The following is a 14,771-nucleotide window of genomic DNA, read 5'->3' as shown; positions in this document are numbered from 1 at the left end:
CCTAAAGAGGCAAAGTAAAGCAATTCCAGTAAAACACAAATACATGCCTATTCCCTGTACTGAATAGAAAAAAAATATAAACACAGAATTAGACCTGAGAGGAAAGGAACTAAGAGAGCACTGATTAGAGGAGGAATTTAATGTCAACCCTGATGTTAACTGAGTCCTATCCAGAAGAAAGAAAAAAAAAAAAAGACATTTTAGAAAAAAAATCATATTGACGTCAGTACAAAACTCCTCTTGACTTCTTTGGGAACATGAATAGGCCTAATTTCTTACTTTGGTTTCTAATAACAATTGAGGTTTAGATTTTCAGAGCTTTCTGGGGGATTTGGATACCCAATTTGCATTAAAATTAATTTTATTTAATTAATTTTAATGGGAAACGGGCATCTCACCCCTAGAGGGCCTTGAAAATCCTGGCCTAAGTTATTCAAGCTGAAATAACTTGAATATTGAACTCATGCTCTTTGTTTAATTCTTGCATGAGGCTGGGGTTTGAGAAGGAGAGGTGCCATGTCAGTATTGCGAGCTGCATCTGCTTTTCAGCTGTCAGTTCTTATTCTCCTCAGCTGAATGTGCCCATCTCCTGATACCAAGGATACATTTAGAGGATCAGAGTTACCTGGCAGCATCTTCTAAAAGGGGCACATATAATGTGAGAGAAGGATTGGGAAACTAATAAGGTAACCTGAGAGATACACTGCACAAGTTCTGCCAGAAAAACTGCTGAGCCAAGAATCAGAAATACAAGGTTGGATTGTTTTAATGCACGTTGTAATTTCACATTTTGGTTAGGGAGGCTTTAGCAGAAGCTTTGGTTTGTGTTTGTAGTCACAGATTTTCAATCTCATCAGAAATGTGAGTATGTGGTAGAAGGTGACACTTCTCTCAGTGCTCCTGCTCCTCGCTAACTCAGAGTCCTTCCTGTTCTTGCATAGTTGGGCAACCCTGGCTCTTGCTCTGGGAAGCAGCTGTGGGGGTGTGAGCTGGCTTTTATGCTGGTTCATGCAGCGTGATGGGAATTGCTAAATTTCTGTCACAGATTCCCGCCTCCTGCTTGCGAGACCTGTGTTTGCAGAGCCCGGCTGGTTTTCAGGGCTCTCAGTTAAAAGAAGGCTATTTCCCCATGTGTGTTTTGACACTGGGAGGGTCAGGAGGTACCGATATTTCTTCTGCTGATTTTGCTGCTAGTGTTTCTCTAGCCATGTTTGGCCAGTAGAAAATGCCAGGTAAGACTGAGGAATCAGTCCTAGATCTGGTACCGCTGGTGGTTTTCAGTCTAAGCACGGGTCCTTGCTCAGATGCACGTACTCTGAAGCCAAGTATGTAGTAGGGCCTTTTAAATTTTCTTTCCCCATTTCCTGTTCTGCCTGAATAGATGTGTGCTAATTGAAGAGTATATTTGACATGACTCAAAGACTTTCATTTAAATTACAGCTCTCTCCAGGAACCTGACTTATTTTATCCTGCTTCAGGATTTGCGTGTGATGCCTATGCTATTCCTGAATAGAAAAGGGACCCACAACTAATTTATCTTCCATTAAAGGAAACCTCATCAGTGTAAAAAGTCCACGTCATATTTGTAGCCCAGAAGTCTAGACAGCTGGCTGCTGGTCCTAAAGCCCGTTTGCTAGTTGTTAATGTCATGATCTGGATTGTTAACTGGTTTAAATTGGCGTAGTTATGCTGGCTTCATGGAGCAACACCAATTTAACCTGTTAAAGAACTGGTCCCACAGGGAACGAAATAGATTCATGTGTGTAACCAAAATTATTGAGGCATAAGTATTATAGAGGAATTAACCTAACGGTGTGACTCTGGATTTATTTTGGTATAACAGATATTAAAATCTGGCCCAGAATAGATCAATGCCGGTAAGAAATCAGATGGCTATCAAAAGGTTAATTTAATGCCTGTTTTCATAGATCTTCCCCATTCTAACTTTGCATGTTGTATTAAAGGGTTTAGGGAAGACAATCTGCTAGCATATACTGCCATGAACCTATGCAGATTCATACCTAAACCAATCATGTCCTTTATCTCCAATTTAGAGAAGCACTTCAAAGTCAGAGTTTAAACATCTTTTGATAGTTTGTTGTAGTATTCTTTGAATATACTACATCTATATACATGTTTATGTATCATATATGATATGTAAGAGAATTGGCATTGTGTGGAAGCAGAATACACATCAGAGGTGTATTTCATTGAGCTTGCCTTCATTTTTTTTCCAGGAAGCTCTGCTAATTAATAGCCCTTTTTGCATATTGGTACCCTTTTATGACTGAGAACATCACTTTGATTCAAACATAGCGGCCATATATATCTTATTCCAGATCTTGCAGCAAACTAATGGCCTATCTTAGGATACAAACAAGGATACTTTTCTACCTGTATTGTTATACTTATGAATTACTTCTGTTTTAAAACCATAGGCAACTGAGGGACCACAGGCTAGTCCAGTTAGTTTTACCATAGCATTGTGGCCTTTTGCCAGTGGGTCTTTGCCAGGATCTTCTATAACAACCTGGCAAATCCCCACTCGGTGACTGATCTGGGGAAGCAGCTGGGAGAGGGGAGCTGTAGCAAGGGCATCCCTCAGCTGCTCCTGTGGTCTCTTGAGCAAACACAGCTGCAAAAGCATCTTAACACAGCGTTGGATGCAGGACCAGGGCAGGGCAAGTATGGTGTTGCTCCACCTTTGCATCCCTATCTGTAATTTATAGCAAATGTTCCTTGACTAGTGTCTAGGATCTGGGGCCTGGGCTTGAATGTCGGTTAAGTGCATTTGGAGAAGGGAACTTGTTCCTTTGCCTGGAGTCTTGTCCAATGAAGTAATTTCCACCAAGGACAATTTTAATTAAAAAAAGAAAAAAGGATGTCTAAGAACACATTGTAATCATAATTGCATACGAGAGGGCTGAATTTGAAAGAGAGTCAGCAGATTAACTATTTCCAATGATACTCAGTGATCCCATTCTCCATAAAGCAGAATTATATCAGAGTGAAGTACATTTCTAGGACAGCTTTTTCAGAAGTCTTGAGTCTTGACCTAGCTCTGCTCTGAAAGGCATTGCCGAGCACAGGTATGAGTGGAAGAAAGCTGGTGGGGAGTGCTTGTGAGCCCACGTGTAGCTGTGATAAAAATAATAGTATACAAGGCACAACCTGCTTGGGGGGGGGCTTAATTTTTCTTTTGTTCTGCTTACACTTTCAACATAATTAATGTCATTTTCCCTGTAGAATCTGGAACCATTGATAGTTACAATTCTTTTTCACTAACTAGCAAACCTTTCCTGACTGTGATAGGCTCATCTCATAGGTGTTGGAGTGCTTTTAGCAGCTCAATTTTTGTGGTAGCTGTTGAATAAGACATAAGCTGGGGAAGGTGCTTGTAAAAGGGGCCATCATTTTGCTCTCCGATGGAAAGGAATGGTAATTATCTTTGTATTTACTGTAGTTATTTCTCCAGTGCCAAAGAAACAGGTCAGCTGTAACTCATACAAAACTGTAAAACTTTCAACTCATGCAAAAAAATGAAGAGGTCAGCTAGCATGGGCACCATCACTTGGCGTCAACCCTTTTGCTTGTAGGGTCACCCAGTTATTCCGAAGTTTTATGTCCGTGCTTTGACTTGATCTGGAGTGCAGATCTGCTGGGTAGATCAAGCTACCCTCTGTGTTCTCTGGCATTGCTGGTTGTACATTTGCTTTTGATGCGGTGCAGGGAGAAAATTTCAATTGCATTGATATTTTCTTTGTGGCTTATCAAAAACGTGGATATTGTTTTATCTTGCCTTGCGTGAAAAAATGGCTGTGCCGCTACTGTTGTTATTGGAAAAGTTTCTCCTCTCCACCCCGTTTTGAATACAAGAACAAATTTCTTTTGTAATACACTGCATGAGGACATCATACAAAAAAAAAAAAGGTCGTTGAATGTCCAGATCTCTCTTGCCGCTGATACTCCCAGGTGATGGGAATGTCCTTTGGAGGAAGAGACCTACCACTCTGGGACCCCTGCTATGTCTGCAATTCAGGTTTGTCTTCATATCCCCACTTAGTTCAACCATTTTCATTTCTGTGGTCTGCTTTTAAACAGCATGCATCCAAATGTTAACATTTTTCTAAGCTAGCATGTTTCAAAGACGTATTTAATGAAGCAGAGAAATTGCCACTGCTCAATAATCATTTGCAGCATGAAATTTTTAGTGCAAAATGTAAATATTTTAGTTTAAAGTGTTATGTACATATCTATATTTAAATAATTAATTAAGGGAGTTTGGTTTGAGGGCAGGTTTGAAAAAATATAAGCATTATGGATGCACATAGGGTCCAGGAGAGACTTTCTCACTGATGGAAAAAATCTCAGCAAGGACAACCTAACCTCTTAGCTCCTTCCTGTGGGGTCCCCGGGGAAGAACTGTGTTGAATTGGTTTGGGTGACAATACCAGGCTCAAAATATGGTAACTCTTGGTATTGCAGAGGGACTACTCCAAAAGCCCGCTCAGATTCCCAGTGACTTCAAAGAGCGCTGGAGGAGGTCTCTAGTTTTTATGACAGTCCCATTCTCTCTGAAATAGGAGTAATGAAAGCTCTTGTGAAAAGCTCTACATCTCAGTAGGGTCATAACAGACTCTCTGGTCTGCTGTGCAGCTGGCTGTGCTAAACATTTCGGCAACAGGAGCTAGCCAGGCTGGCTTTATTGTATAAATACCCAGTATTGTAAAATTATGTTGACTTCTTTCCTTTTATGATCCCAAAGACTTCTGCTTATTGATATCAGAAAATGAGTTGTGCTTTGCATTATTTAGATTGAGATCGGCTCAAAGAAGTTTTCCTTGTAAGGTCTGTTTAACTTCAAAGCAAGCAATTTTATAAGGAAACTTAGAAATAGAGCTTCAAGCAACTGCAGAGATTAGATATTCTGCTTGCCGCCCACTGGAAAGATCAATGTCATGTTTTTTGTCTATTTAACACCTAATAATCTTAAGTGACTTGTGCAGTCAGCTGAAAAGAGATCACATGGCAGTGTTAGCAAATTATTTCCTTAATCTGATAATCTGCAGAGACATCCGTGAGTTGCACACATTGCGCTAATGACAGAGGGTTCAAAGTCATCATTAGAGTATTTTGCCCAATAATATAGTAAGTCCTTTATCGCTAAAATAATTTTAAAAAAATCAGGAATTATTACAGCTGCATATGGCTAAAATGGACAAAGCTTAATTCAATATTTAACATAGTACAGTGGTTACAATATCGCCAGAGTTTGTATCATTGTTAGACTGTTTTCCTTGAGAAACCCGTACTGTATAGTCACAAGCTTAATCTACTGAACCCCTTAAGGCATGACCATTACCAATTCAAAGAGGCTTTTAAATTGTCTAATTCTTTCCTATAAGTATCGACTAACTGCACTTCTGGCCACACAATATATGTTCCAGGTTTTACTGTCAATGAGAGTTTAATACTGAGTTCCCTGGTCTCCAAAGAGGTCAGTGACTCACACAGCCCACCCTTCCTAGCATGACTAGAGAGTCGGTGGGACAATTTGGGCATACGGGGGTTTAGCAGAACTCCAAAGTAAAAAACAAAATTCAGTGTTAAAACCAAAACAAAACCCCCTATCAATCTGTGGAAAAATAACAGTTAAAGAACAGAAATTTACTTTCCCAAGACCACTAAAGTTTCTGCTGCTCTGCCTGTGAATTACATTGCAAGACACAGCTGGGTATTTACAGACTTTCTCTGACAATATTTGTGATTTATTTTAACCGAAACTTCTGAAACAAACCACATTATTTAGACAGGTGCCATATCTGTTTCAACATAAGTAATTTCTGGTTTTTCTGTATTCAGTGGTAGTTCTTTTACTGCTGTTATTCAAAAAATTTTGAAGACAACAAAATATTCTCTGTAATTTTTTTCTTGTCACGACAAATCGATGCAACAAAACTTGGTTAGGTTAAATTCTCTAAAGGTGGAGGTTGGGGGGGGAAGCAATGAGACATACATATAAAAGCAAATAGAAGAGAATACTTTCTGTTTAGGTCCTGTTATTACTTTTCATTCATTTTAGTGCCAGAAAGGCAGGGACATTACAGATGAAAGGGGTGTCTCAGGTTCTGCAGTCCGTACTGTTGCCTATAATCGTTGCCTGGGCTTGATAAGCAATAGAGCATTACCTCTGTAGAAAACATTTTCTAATACAGTTTTGTATCATGCTATATGTTAAACAATACCAAGGTCCTTTGGGGAACTAGTTTGATATAGAGTAGCAGAAATTTTTACTCTGTTGATTTAACTTCTTTTTAAAAACATCATTTTGCTGGTGCTGTGGGTCTGCAGCAAATGAAGACTTATTAGTTTGGCAGGCCGGGGGGAAGCTACCTGCTTCTTTGTAGTGTTATGAAGGGAAAAAATGTAAATTTCTGGAACATACGGAATATATCTGGCTCTGTCTTTGTCACTGTCATCCACAGACAGGGACTTGTATAAGCTTGAAAGCTCCTATATGGTCGATTGTAATGAGTTGATTGTGTCATAGCTTTTAATGTTAAATTCCTGTTATCCTCACTGACATTTCTATACGAAAAGCAACTGAATTTTATGCAAGCTAAACCTGTTTTACCTTCTCTTGGTTGCATTTAATGCATGCTTTTCACTTGTAACTAAAACAAGTGAGAAAATTATGTAGCACCTGCGTAAATAATGTTGGATTTTACAGTTATGGAGGCAAATCTTCCCATTGTGTAGCTGGATCTTGACCCAAGGCTTGCTGAAAAAATGATGATTTGGATGAGTTCAGCCTGCAGGTCTCTTTGACATTAATGGGAAACAGATCAAAAGAAGTACAGACTATCATGCAGTTATTGTACGTTCCTCTGTCAGACAACAAAGCTGAAGGCAAAGAGATTCTTGGGTTCTCATGCACACCCATACATGTGTTTTATGGCCCTCATTTCCAGGATTCCACACAGTTAGCACAGTACTTTGAGAACGGTTATACTTCCTTACTGAAGCAATCTCAACTTACCTCCTTGCTCATCCAACATAACCAAAGTCCTGATACCAGCATCTTTACTCTATATCCCAATAGTGGTAGCAAGGTAAGGAGGGGGGGGGGGGGGGGAGAAGAAAGAGAGAGAGAGAGAGAAAGAGATCAGTGAGGGAACACTCAGCCCTAGATACGGGACATAGGAAGACAAAAGAAAAACAGTGAAAGAAATGACAAGGTCCTAAGGGGCTGGTGGCACAGTCCAAAGACCTTATGTGCCTGGCCACTGTACAAGGAACTGAGTACTCTCAATTGTACCATCAATCCTTCAGGATTCACTGGGATACTGAACTACTGCAGAAAACACCAAGTCCTGGACTTTGAGATTGAAATCATCACTTTACACAAAAGTCATTTCTAAAAAGAGAGGGCTCATCTCCAAGTTCTCTGAAGTGGGAGAAGGGAAGAAGGGGGTGTTGACATTGCAGATGTATGTTCATCCCACAGGATAAATTCCCAAGGAAAATAGATATGGCACAAACACGTTTGGTAAGGAGGCATAGTGGTTTGTACATACCCCTTGCAACACAGAAGTCAGAAAGCTTACCTACTTACAAAATCCATTTTAAAGCAGGCTAATATTTAATAGGATTAAGCCATATTTTTTGGCTTGGAGATCTAATAAATATGAGTTTGAGCCAAGTTTTAGTTTTTACTTTTAGACACCTTTAACAGCAATGGACTTTGGATCAAGCTTGAAGGCAGGATTTTTAAAACACCTACATGTTGATCCTATCCCTGCTCCCACGGAGGTTAATGGGAGTCTTGTCATCACCTTTGCTGGACACAGGGCTTGAGCAAAAGCTGAGCAATTCAGATCTCCCACCTGCCTAAATCAGCAGCAGGGCACCTTTCACAAATACAGTTGTTGCATGCATCATCATCACTCTGGGAGGTGATCAGGTGTCCTGGGTTTCTGGGTGCTGTGATACTAAGCTCTATCACAGATCAGATTAGCTCCTTTTTAATTACAAAGGGGAAACTAGCTCCATTCTGCTTGGAGCAGTGATAACGTTGGTGAATAATTAATGGCCTGAACGATCGCCTGACTGTTGCATTTCAGTAACAGGTGAGGTAAAGTCCTCTGTGGCCTGACAGCTTACCAGGGAAGTTACCTGGACATGTGCAGCAGTAATATAACTGCTTCCATGAACATAAAGCCACCCATACCTCTGTGAAGCAGATGAAGTTGGTGGTGGCGATTTTGCGGAGGGCAGGGGAGCTGCCCATAGTTACGCAGGAACAGAAACCTGGAGTCCTGACCTTCCCTGTTGCTTTTTCAGACCATCTTCTCCCTCCTTCAGGCAAATTAAGGACTTCGTGTTATCCTTCCTCCCAACTGCCCTGCTCACTGCCATCACTCCTCTTTTTCTGGGAGCAGTGAGACCTCTGGCCGTCAGCTGCCCGGTCCGTGCTCGCAAGGCGCTGCCCAGCAGGCTGGCAGGGCACTGCCCACGTTGGCTCAGCTGCAGGCCTGACTCTGCCACGCTCCAGGGCTGTCTGGCTGCTGCAGCTGCTGCTCCTCTGCTTTGCGTCATGAGCATCCTGCTTGGTTCAAGAGGGATGCAAGATGCCTCTTGGTGCACTCTTGTCTGCCTCTCTCCGCACTCCCATTCTTGTCTTTAATGTCTATGACACCGTAGAAACTGGGAAAAGCATCAGATGCGTGCAGCCCGATCCATCATCCCCCTCCTTTTGTGTTTTTAAAATCCTTGTGCGAGTTGCCAAGTGGAGAGAAAAAGCCTTCTGCCTCCCCCCACAGCCTGCTGCACCCAACTGCCCCTGGGTCAGGTACCTACCAGGTACCTGCTGCTGCTCTCTCTCCCTTCAAGCTCATAGTGCGTTTACTTGAATCCCAGCCAGCTTTTATTTTTGCGGCTTTTAGAAACTTAGGGTCCGAGGGTCATCTTAGATTTGCCTATTTAGAGTAAGGAAATAGCCTTTAATGATCTTACATTTTCTGTAGGGCAAGTGTCAGATTTGCTAAGCACTGGATATACAATAGCTTTTTATTGTGCTTTTTCTATGCTCTTGGTACCCAAGGATGTCTTACCCCAAAAGATTTATATGTATTTTAAACATGTCTCATGCAAACACAAGGAGACTGCTTAAGTCCTGAGTCATCTGGTCTTTGAGTAAACACGGTGCAGTCTGACATGGAGCTCTTCTAAATACTGGACTCAGAAAACCCACAATTGCTGATATGATAGTTGCTGGCTTTCAGTGAGTCAAGCATGGTCAGGTTGAGAAATGTTTGCTGCTCCTTAACCCTCTGACCTTATTTTCCTGCAGTTTTAACATCTGAGAAAACTGCCTTCATGCAGCTAAGAGGTCCAGTGACCTGAATAAGACCTATGCTGAGAGACGAATTCAGCAATTAGTCCTTGTGGTTTGTATTTCATATTAAATCCTTGCACAGAGCAAAAGAGGTGACATTTTCTTTTACTTACCTGACCATTTAATTTTATCAGGCAATACTGTATCTCTTAAGAGCAGCCTGCCACAACATTAATACTAATGTGAAAATATTAAAGGGTGTGCACTGAATATACTTGCCTGCATCTGAGGTCTAATCCAAAGCATACTGAAGCTAATAAAAAGATGCTCACTGACAAAGATGAGAGGTGATTCAGACATCAAGTGACAATCTCCTCCTGTTCCAAGTTTCTATTAAGCATAAATTTTCAGCATTTTCAGAAAAAATTAACTGTGTAAAGCCAATCAAAAATATCACATTTGTGCATTTAAAACAAATCCAGACTTTCCTTTAGATAGCTCAAAACCAAACATGTCTGTAAGACAGAACTATTGTAAAAATGTGCTCATCATCTAGACGTCTGAGCAGGAGAGAAACACTCAGTAAGTGACCCTCAGTGACAACAGATGGAGGCATCTCTGAAATCTACAAAACCTCTTCTTTTAAAGGAATATAGAGGAAGAAATATGCCACACAAGTGTGTTTGGGGCCCAAACACACACAATGTTGACATTTTCTGCACTAATGGTATTGCAGAAACTTGCTTTGGTCTCAGTGGGGGCAGATGTCAGCAGACGCACTCAAACTGGTTGCTTAGAGAATGAGTAACAGGAGGTGATGGAAACTGTGTTTGCAAAGTGGAGCCCAGAAGAAGATGTTTTACAACAACTGATCATAAAATCTTGATAACAGGCTCCCAGAAGAGCCATGGCCGTGGCAGGGGCCTGGTGGCCATGCTTTGATTTGTCTGGTCCTGATGGCTCAGGAAGGGTCCCCACCACATCCAGTGCTCACCAACATCGATGATATCCTATGTGGGAAGCCATGAATGGGTAGAACCAGCGAGGTCCATCTTGTTATGAAAATGTGTGCTAATGGTACACTTTCCCCAAGATTAGAGCTTTTCTTTCCTCCTGTGCAATGGAGGAATTTCTTAAGACCCTCTAGTCCTTGCACAGGCAATCCTCTGATTAATTTGTAGCAAGATAAAGATTCTCAAAAAATGGGATTCTTAGGGTAGTTCAGGCCAGAGAGAAGAAAACTGTGTCTTTCAAAGGACCCTACAGAGTTCATGGAGCATGTGCCATCCAGCTCTTAAATCTGTAACAGCCTTCAGAGAAGTAAACTCTCCAGAGTTACTTCTGGCTCTCCTTGTCTTCTTGTTGCACTTGAAAGGAGAATTTGGACTTCTGGATTTTGCTATGGTACAGCAAACATCTCACACCTCTTGTCCTTTAGAAGAAAATGGCACAGCACAAGTTGCTTTCGCTTGTAAAACTGGCATTAAACTGACAGCTCTGGAGTTCCTCTGTTTATCTGTAAAGTGGGTATACTGCAAATGGTAAAACATATAATCTTTCCTGTGCAGCCCTTGAACATACTCAGCCCTGACTCGAGGAATGAGCAGGGCAGCCCATGTGTCCTCCCAGACTTTGGTTTCCATGGAGACTACCATGGCTTGCCAACTGTTTTTCTGCAAAGACCTGACAAATTTTGCACACAAGATGACCCCTCAGAGCAGGAAGCCATCGCTTTCAACTTTTAATAATTCAGCTCTTAGATACATCAGCCTAAGTCTGTCAATGCTTCAGTGAAGCCAGTTCAATAGCATAACTGGGGCCCCAGTTGGAGGCTTTAATACACATTATTCTCAATCTTCTGTAACAGCTTCTTAAAACTTTTTTTGTTAGGGTCTCTCTCAGAGCAAGTCAGCAACAAGGTGTTCACTGAAATTTGCCTAGTACTTTGGAGAGGAAATGCATTGCTGTATCATTTCTTATTATTATTGTTATGTCATTTAATTTCCCAAGGTGGAAATAAAACCAGGAAGATAATTGGGATAACTTCTCCAAGGGTCCATCAGTCCCTCCAGCAACACTGTGTGGTATCCTGTCCGTGCCTGCTACAAAGGGCAGCTACTCCAAATTTGGTATAGCCTGAGGGGTGATTTTTGTAACAGTATCATAGAATCATAGAATCATAGAATGTTTTGGGTTGGAAGGGACCCCTAGAGGTCATCTAGTGCAACCCCCCTGCCGTGAGCAGGGACACCGCTAACTAGATCAGGTTGCTCAGAGCCCCATCCAACCTGGCCTTGAATGTTTCCAGGGATGGGGCCTCCACTACCTCTCTGGGCAACCCGTTCCAGTGTTTCACCACCCTCATTGTAAAGAATGTCTTCCTTATATCTAGTCTAAACCTACCCCGTTTTAGTTTAAAACTATTACCCCTTGTCTTGTCACTGCTGGCCCTACTAAAAAGATTTTCCCCATCTTTCCTATAGGCTCCCTTTAAGTACTGAAAGGCTGCAATCAGGTCTCCCCGCAGCCTTCTCTTCTCCAGGCTGAACAAGCCCAACTCCGTCAGCCTGTCCTCATAGGAGAGGTGCTCCAGCCCTCGGATCATTTTTGTGGCCCTCCTCTGGACCCTCTCCAACACTTCCATGTCCTTCTTGTGTTGAGGGCTCCAGAGCTGGACGCAGTACTCTAGGTGAGGTCTCACCAGAGCAGAGTAGAGGGGCAGAATAATATAATAATATATGGGAATGATGTATCAGATAGAGAATCCAAATTCCAGAAATCACTTTCTCTGCACTTCAGGACGGACCCTGAAAAACATACACTCTCAGTTATGTGCAGAACATAAAAACTTCCACTTCAATGAAGAATTTTGCTTTAATTGATATGGATTATAGAGGTTTTTTGAATAAATTAATACAGACAATTATGTATCAGGACAGGTTGACATTGCTGGCAGTTCCCAGAGACACTAAAGGGAAGTGTCAACACCCTAAAGACAAAAATGTGGCCAAAGAAACATTTTTTAGTCATTCACATTCCCTCAGCTCCAAGTTCCCTGTTCACCCTGTTAATGCTGCAATGTCTGTCCTGATTACAGAGCCATGTTGCTTCTCAGAGCCTGTTAATGCACCCTGTGGTTCAGATCCTCAGCCGATACGAATCTATGACACACACACCCCCCCTTATATCCTGTGTGCCTGGTTTTCATTTAGCACAATGACCCCAACTCCAGTGCTACCCCACTGGTTTACACAGATGAAGGGGTCTAATCCCACTTAGGAAAAACAGAGACCAGAATTATGAATCACCTTCCCCTGTGCCAGATGTGTATTTCTGTGGAATTACACAGATTAAAACACTTTTCTGAGCAGAACTGTTCTAATAGCTAATGATGTCAAAGGGATTTTTCAAATTAGCTTTGACATGTTTTGGACAAAACTCTAAATTAATAGAATATTTTTTTTTAATTCTTCAGAATTAAGGATCATTTGATAATAATGTCAGGGGAAAATCACTTCCCAATCACAAATGAAGGAAGTTAGTGAAGTGGCATACTGTATGTTCAGTGTCCTGCATAGAGGTTATCAAACATTTATAGCTTATCATTTCAGCTTTGATATGTTAATAAACTTGACTCTAACCTCACAGCATATGACAGGAAAAGATAGTCCTGTCTGGATTTAAATGTACAAAACAGCACTTTTGTCTGTGCATGTTGCTAAGTGCTTTCTTGCTGGGCTTTCTACAGGTACTGATCTTGTTGATATTTTTTCCCTTGCTGCATCACAGATAGAAACCATCTTTTTTTTCCCACCCTGCAGCAATTTATTTTCTTTAAAGGCCTTGGTGGTTCCACTGGAAGGTGGTAGTAGACTCACAGCTTTTCCCCTTCTATGTGTTATTCTGAATTTCAGAAAGTTGGCTCAGAGGTAAAAAGCTTGAACAGGAAAATTAGAAGGTCAGCTACAAACTGTGTATTTGTCTCACTTCTTCTGCCTCAGTTCATTTTTATTTTATGTTTTGGCCTAAATTGCACAGCATCATCATAAAATACAGGTATTTATAGCACTGAGCAGCTGAGTAGCTAAAATGAGCATTGGTCAGTGTAGGTGTAACTGTGTTGCATGCGTATGCTGGCCACCATGGAGCAAGCTGATTTTTGTAGTTTGCCATCCCAGTACATAGCTGCCTTGCGGTAAAGCCATGGCAACTTTACAACAGCCACTCACCACTTCTTCTTGCTTCACCTGCTGTGCTAGGACTGAAACAATCAGCTTCTTGCAAGGCTGGGTCATAAAAATAAGAAGCAGTAACAGATTTGATTTTCCTTGCAGACATTCCCTGGGAACAGCACCGGGGCTTAGTCTCCAAACTCAGCCTAGTCTTCTTGTGCAAGGAGGGCACAGTCCTTTGGGGACATCAGTTTTGTCCTCCAGGCTATGACCTACATTTCAGCATTAAGGATGCTTTGTACTGCTATAGGGTATCCCTGGGTGGACAGCACTCTTCTGTCTCTACAGTGCAGCCAACTCAGTCTGTTTATTCTGTATTTTCCTGTTATCTAGCAGAGCAGAGCTAACCATGACAGGAATTCATACATATGTATATAGTAATAATGCTTAAACATGGAGGTATCCTTTTCTTGGTTAAGGAATAACAGATTCGCTGTGTGAAGAGAATAGAGTAAAAAGCATTTTTTCACTGAGAAAGAATATTTTCTATCTCTACCCACTAGACGGGTTCTGCTAAGCAGGGGAGTCTAATTGGATTTGGGGGTCTATTAAATCAGAGCAGTGCGAGTTCGATTTCAAAGACACCCACCATTTGTCTTTTCAGTATAAAATCTCTCACTCCCTAAATGCTGCATTCTTTTAAAAGTACCTAGAAAATGGGGTCAGAGTAATCAACCAACTGTTTAGACCACAGAACAATTTTAAAGGTCTTTTGTAGTCAAGTTAGTGAAAATAATATTCAGCTCATTGTAGAAGAATCCCCTTGACTACTCAGTGCTAGTTTTAGAAACTTCTCTATTTGGACAGGAACATATTGTAGCATCTGAATAAAAGCCAGGTCCTGAGAGATGCCGAGCTCTTCCAAGAAGCGCTGGAGTTCTACATAAATTCATTGGTAAATTCAGCAGTCCCAGTTCTCCTCCCACTTTGCCATTTGCTGTGATTTAATACTGAAATTCCAGTGGCATTCACAATATGCTGGTTCAATATGTTAGGAAGACTCAAGCAGTGCATAGGTCACACAAATACAGCTCAGGAGAGGCAAGGCTGATATTTACTGATGGCTTGGCCCTGAGCAAATCACTTCCCTTTCCTGTGCCTTTCTTCCCACTCATCATCTGCCTTTTCTATTTAGATCACAGGCATTTGGGGGCAGCAGGCTCTTCTGCCTTGTGTTTGTGGAGGTACTCATGTGAGGCTCT

General features: G+C 41.5%; 1 protein-coding gene across 2 annotated transcripts in view; it reads right to left on the bottom strand.

The window, feature by feature from the left end:
* SNAP25 (synaptosome associated protein 25) overlaps window positions 1-14,771 on the bottom strand; it is a 30,230-nt gene that overhangs the window by 13,451 nt on the left and 2,008 nt on the right. For both annotated transcript variants that reach the window (XM_009646363.2, XM_009646362.2), the window contains exon 3: window positions 7,040-7,088. In XM_009646363.2, coding sequence (XP_009644658.1) covers window positions 7,040-7,088 — 49 coding nt within the window. The remainder of the gene's footprint in view (window positions 1-7,039; window positions 7,089-14,771) is intronic.

This window comes from Egretta garzetta, unplaced genomic scaffold (genome assembly GCF_000687185.1).
Source record: "Egretta garzetta isolate BGI_Z169 unplaced genomic scaffold, ASM68718v1 scaffold419, whole genome shotgun sequence".
NCBI classification, from domain to species: domain Eukaryota; kingdom Metazoa; phylum Chordata; class Aves; order Pelecaniformes; family Ardeidae; genus Egretta; species Egretta garzetta.
Note: the sequence above shows the minus strand (reverse complement) of the source record. Positions and strands in the feature narration are given on the sequence as shown.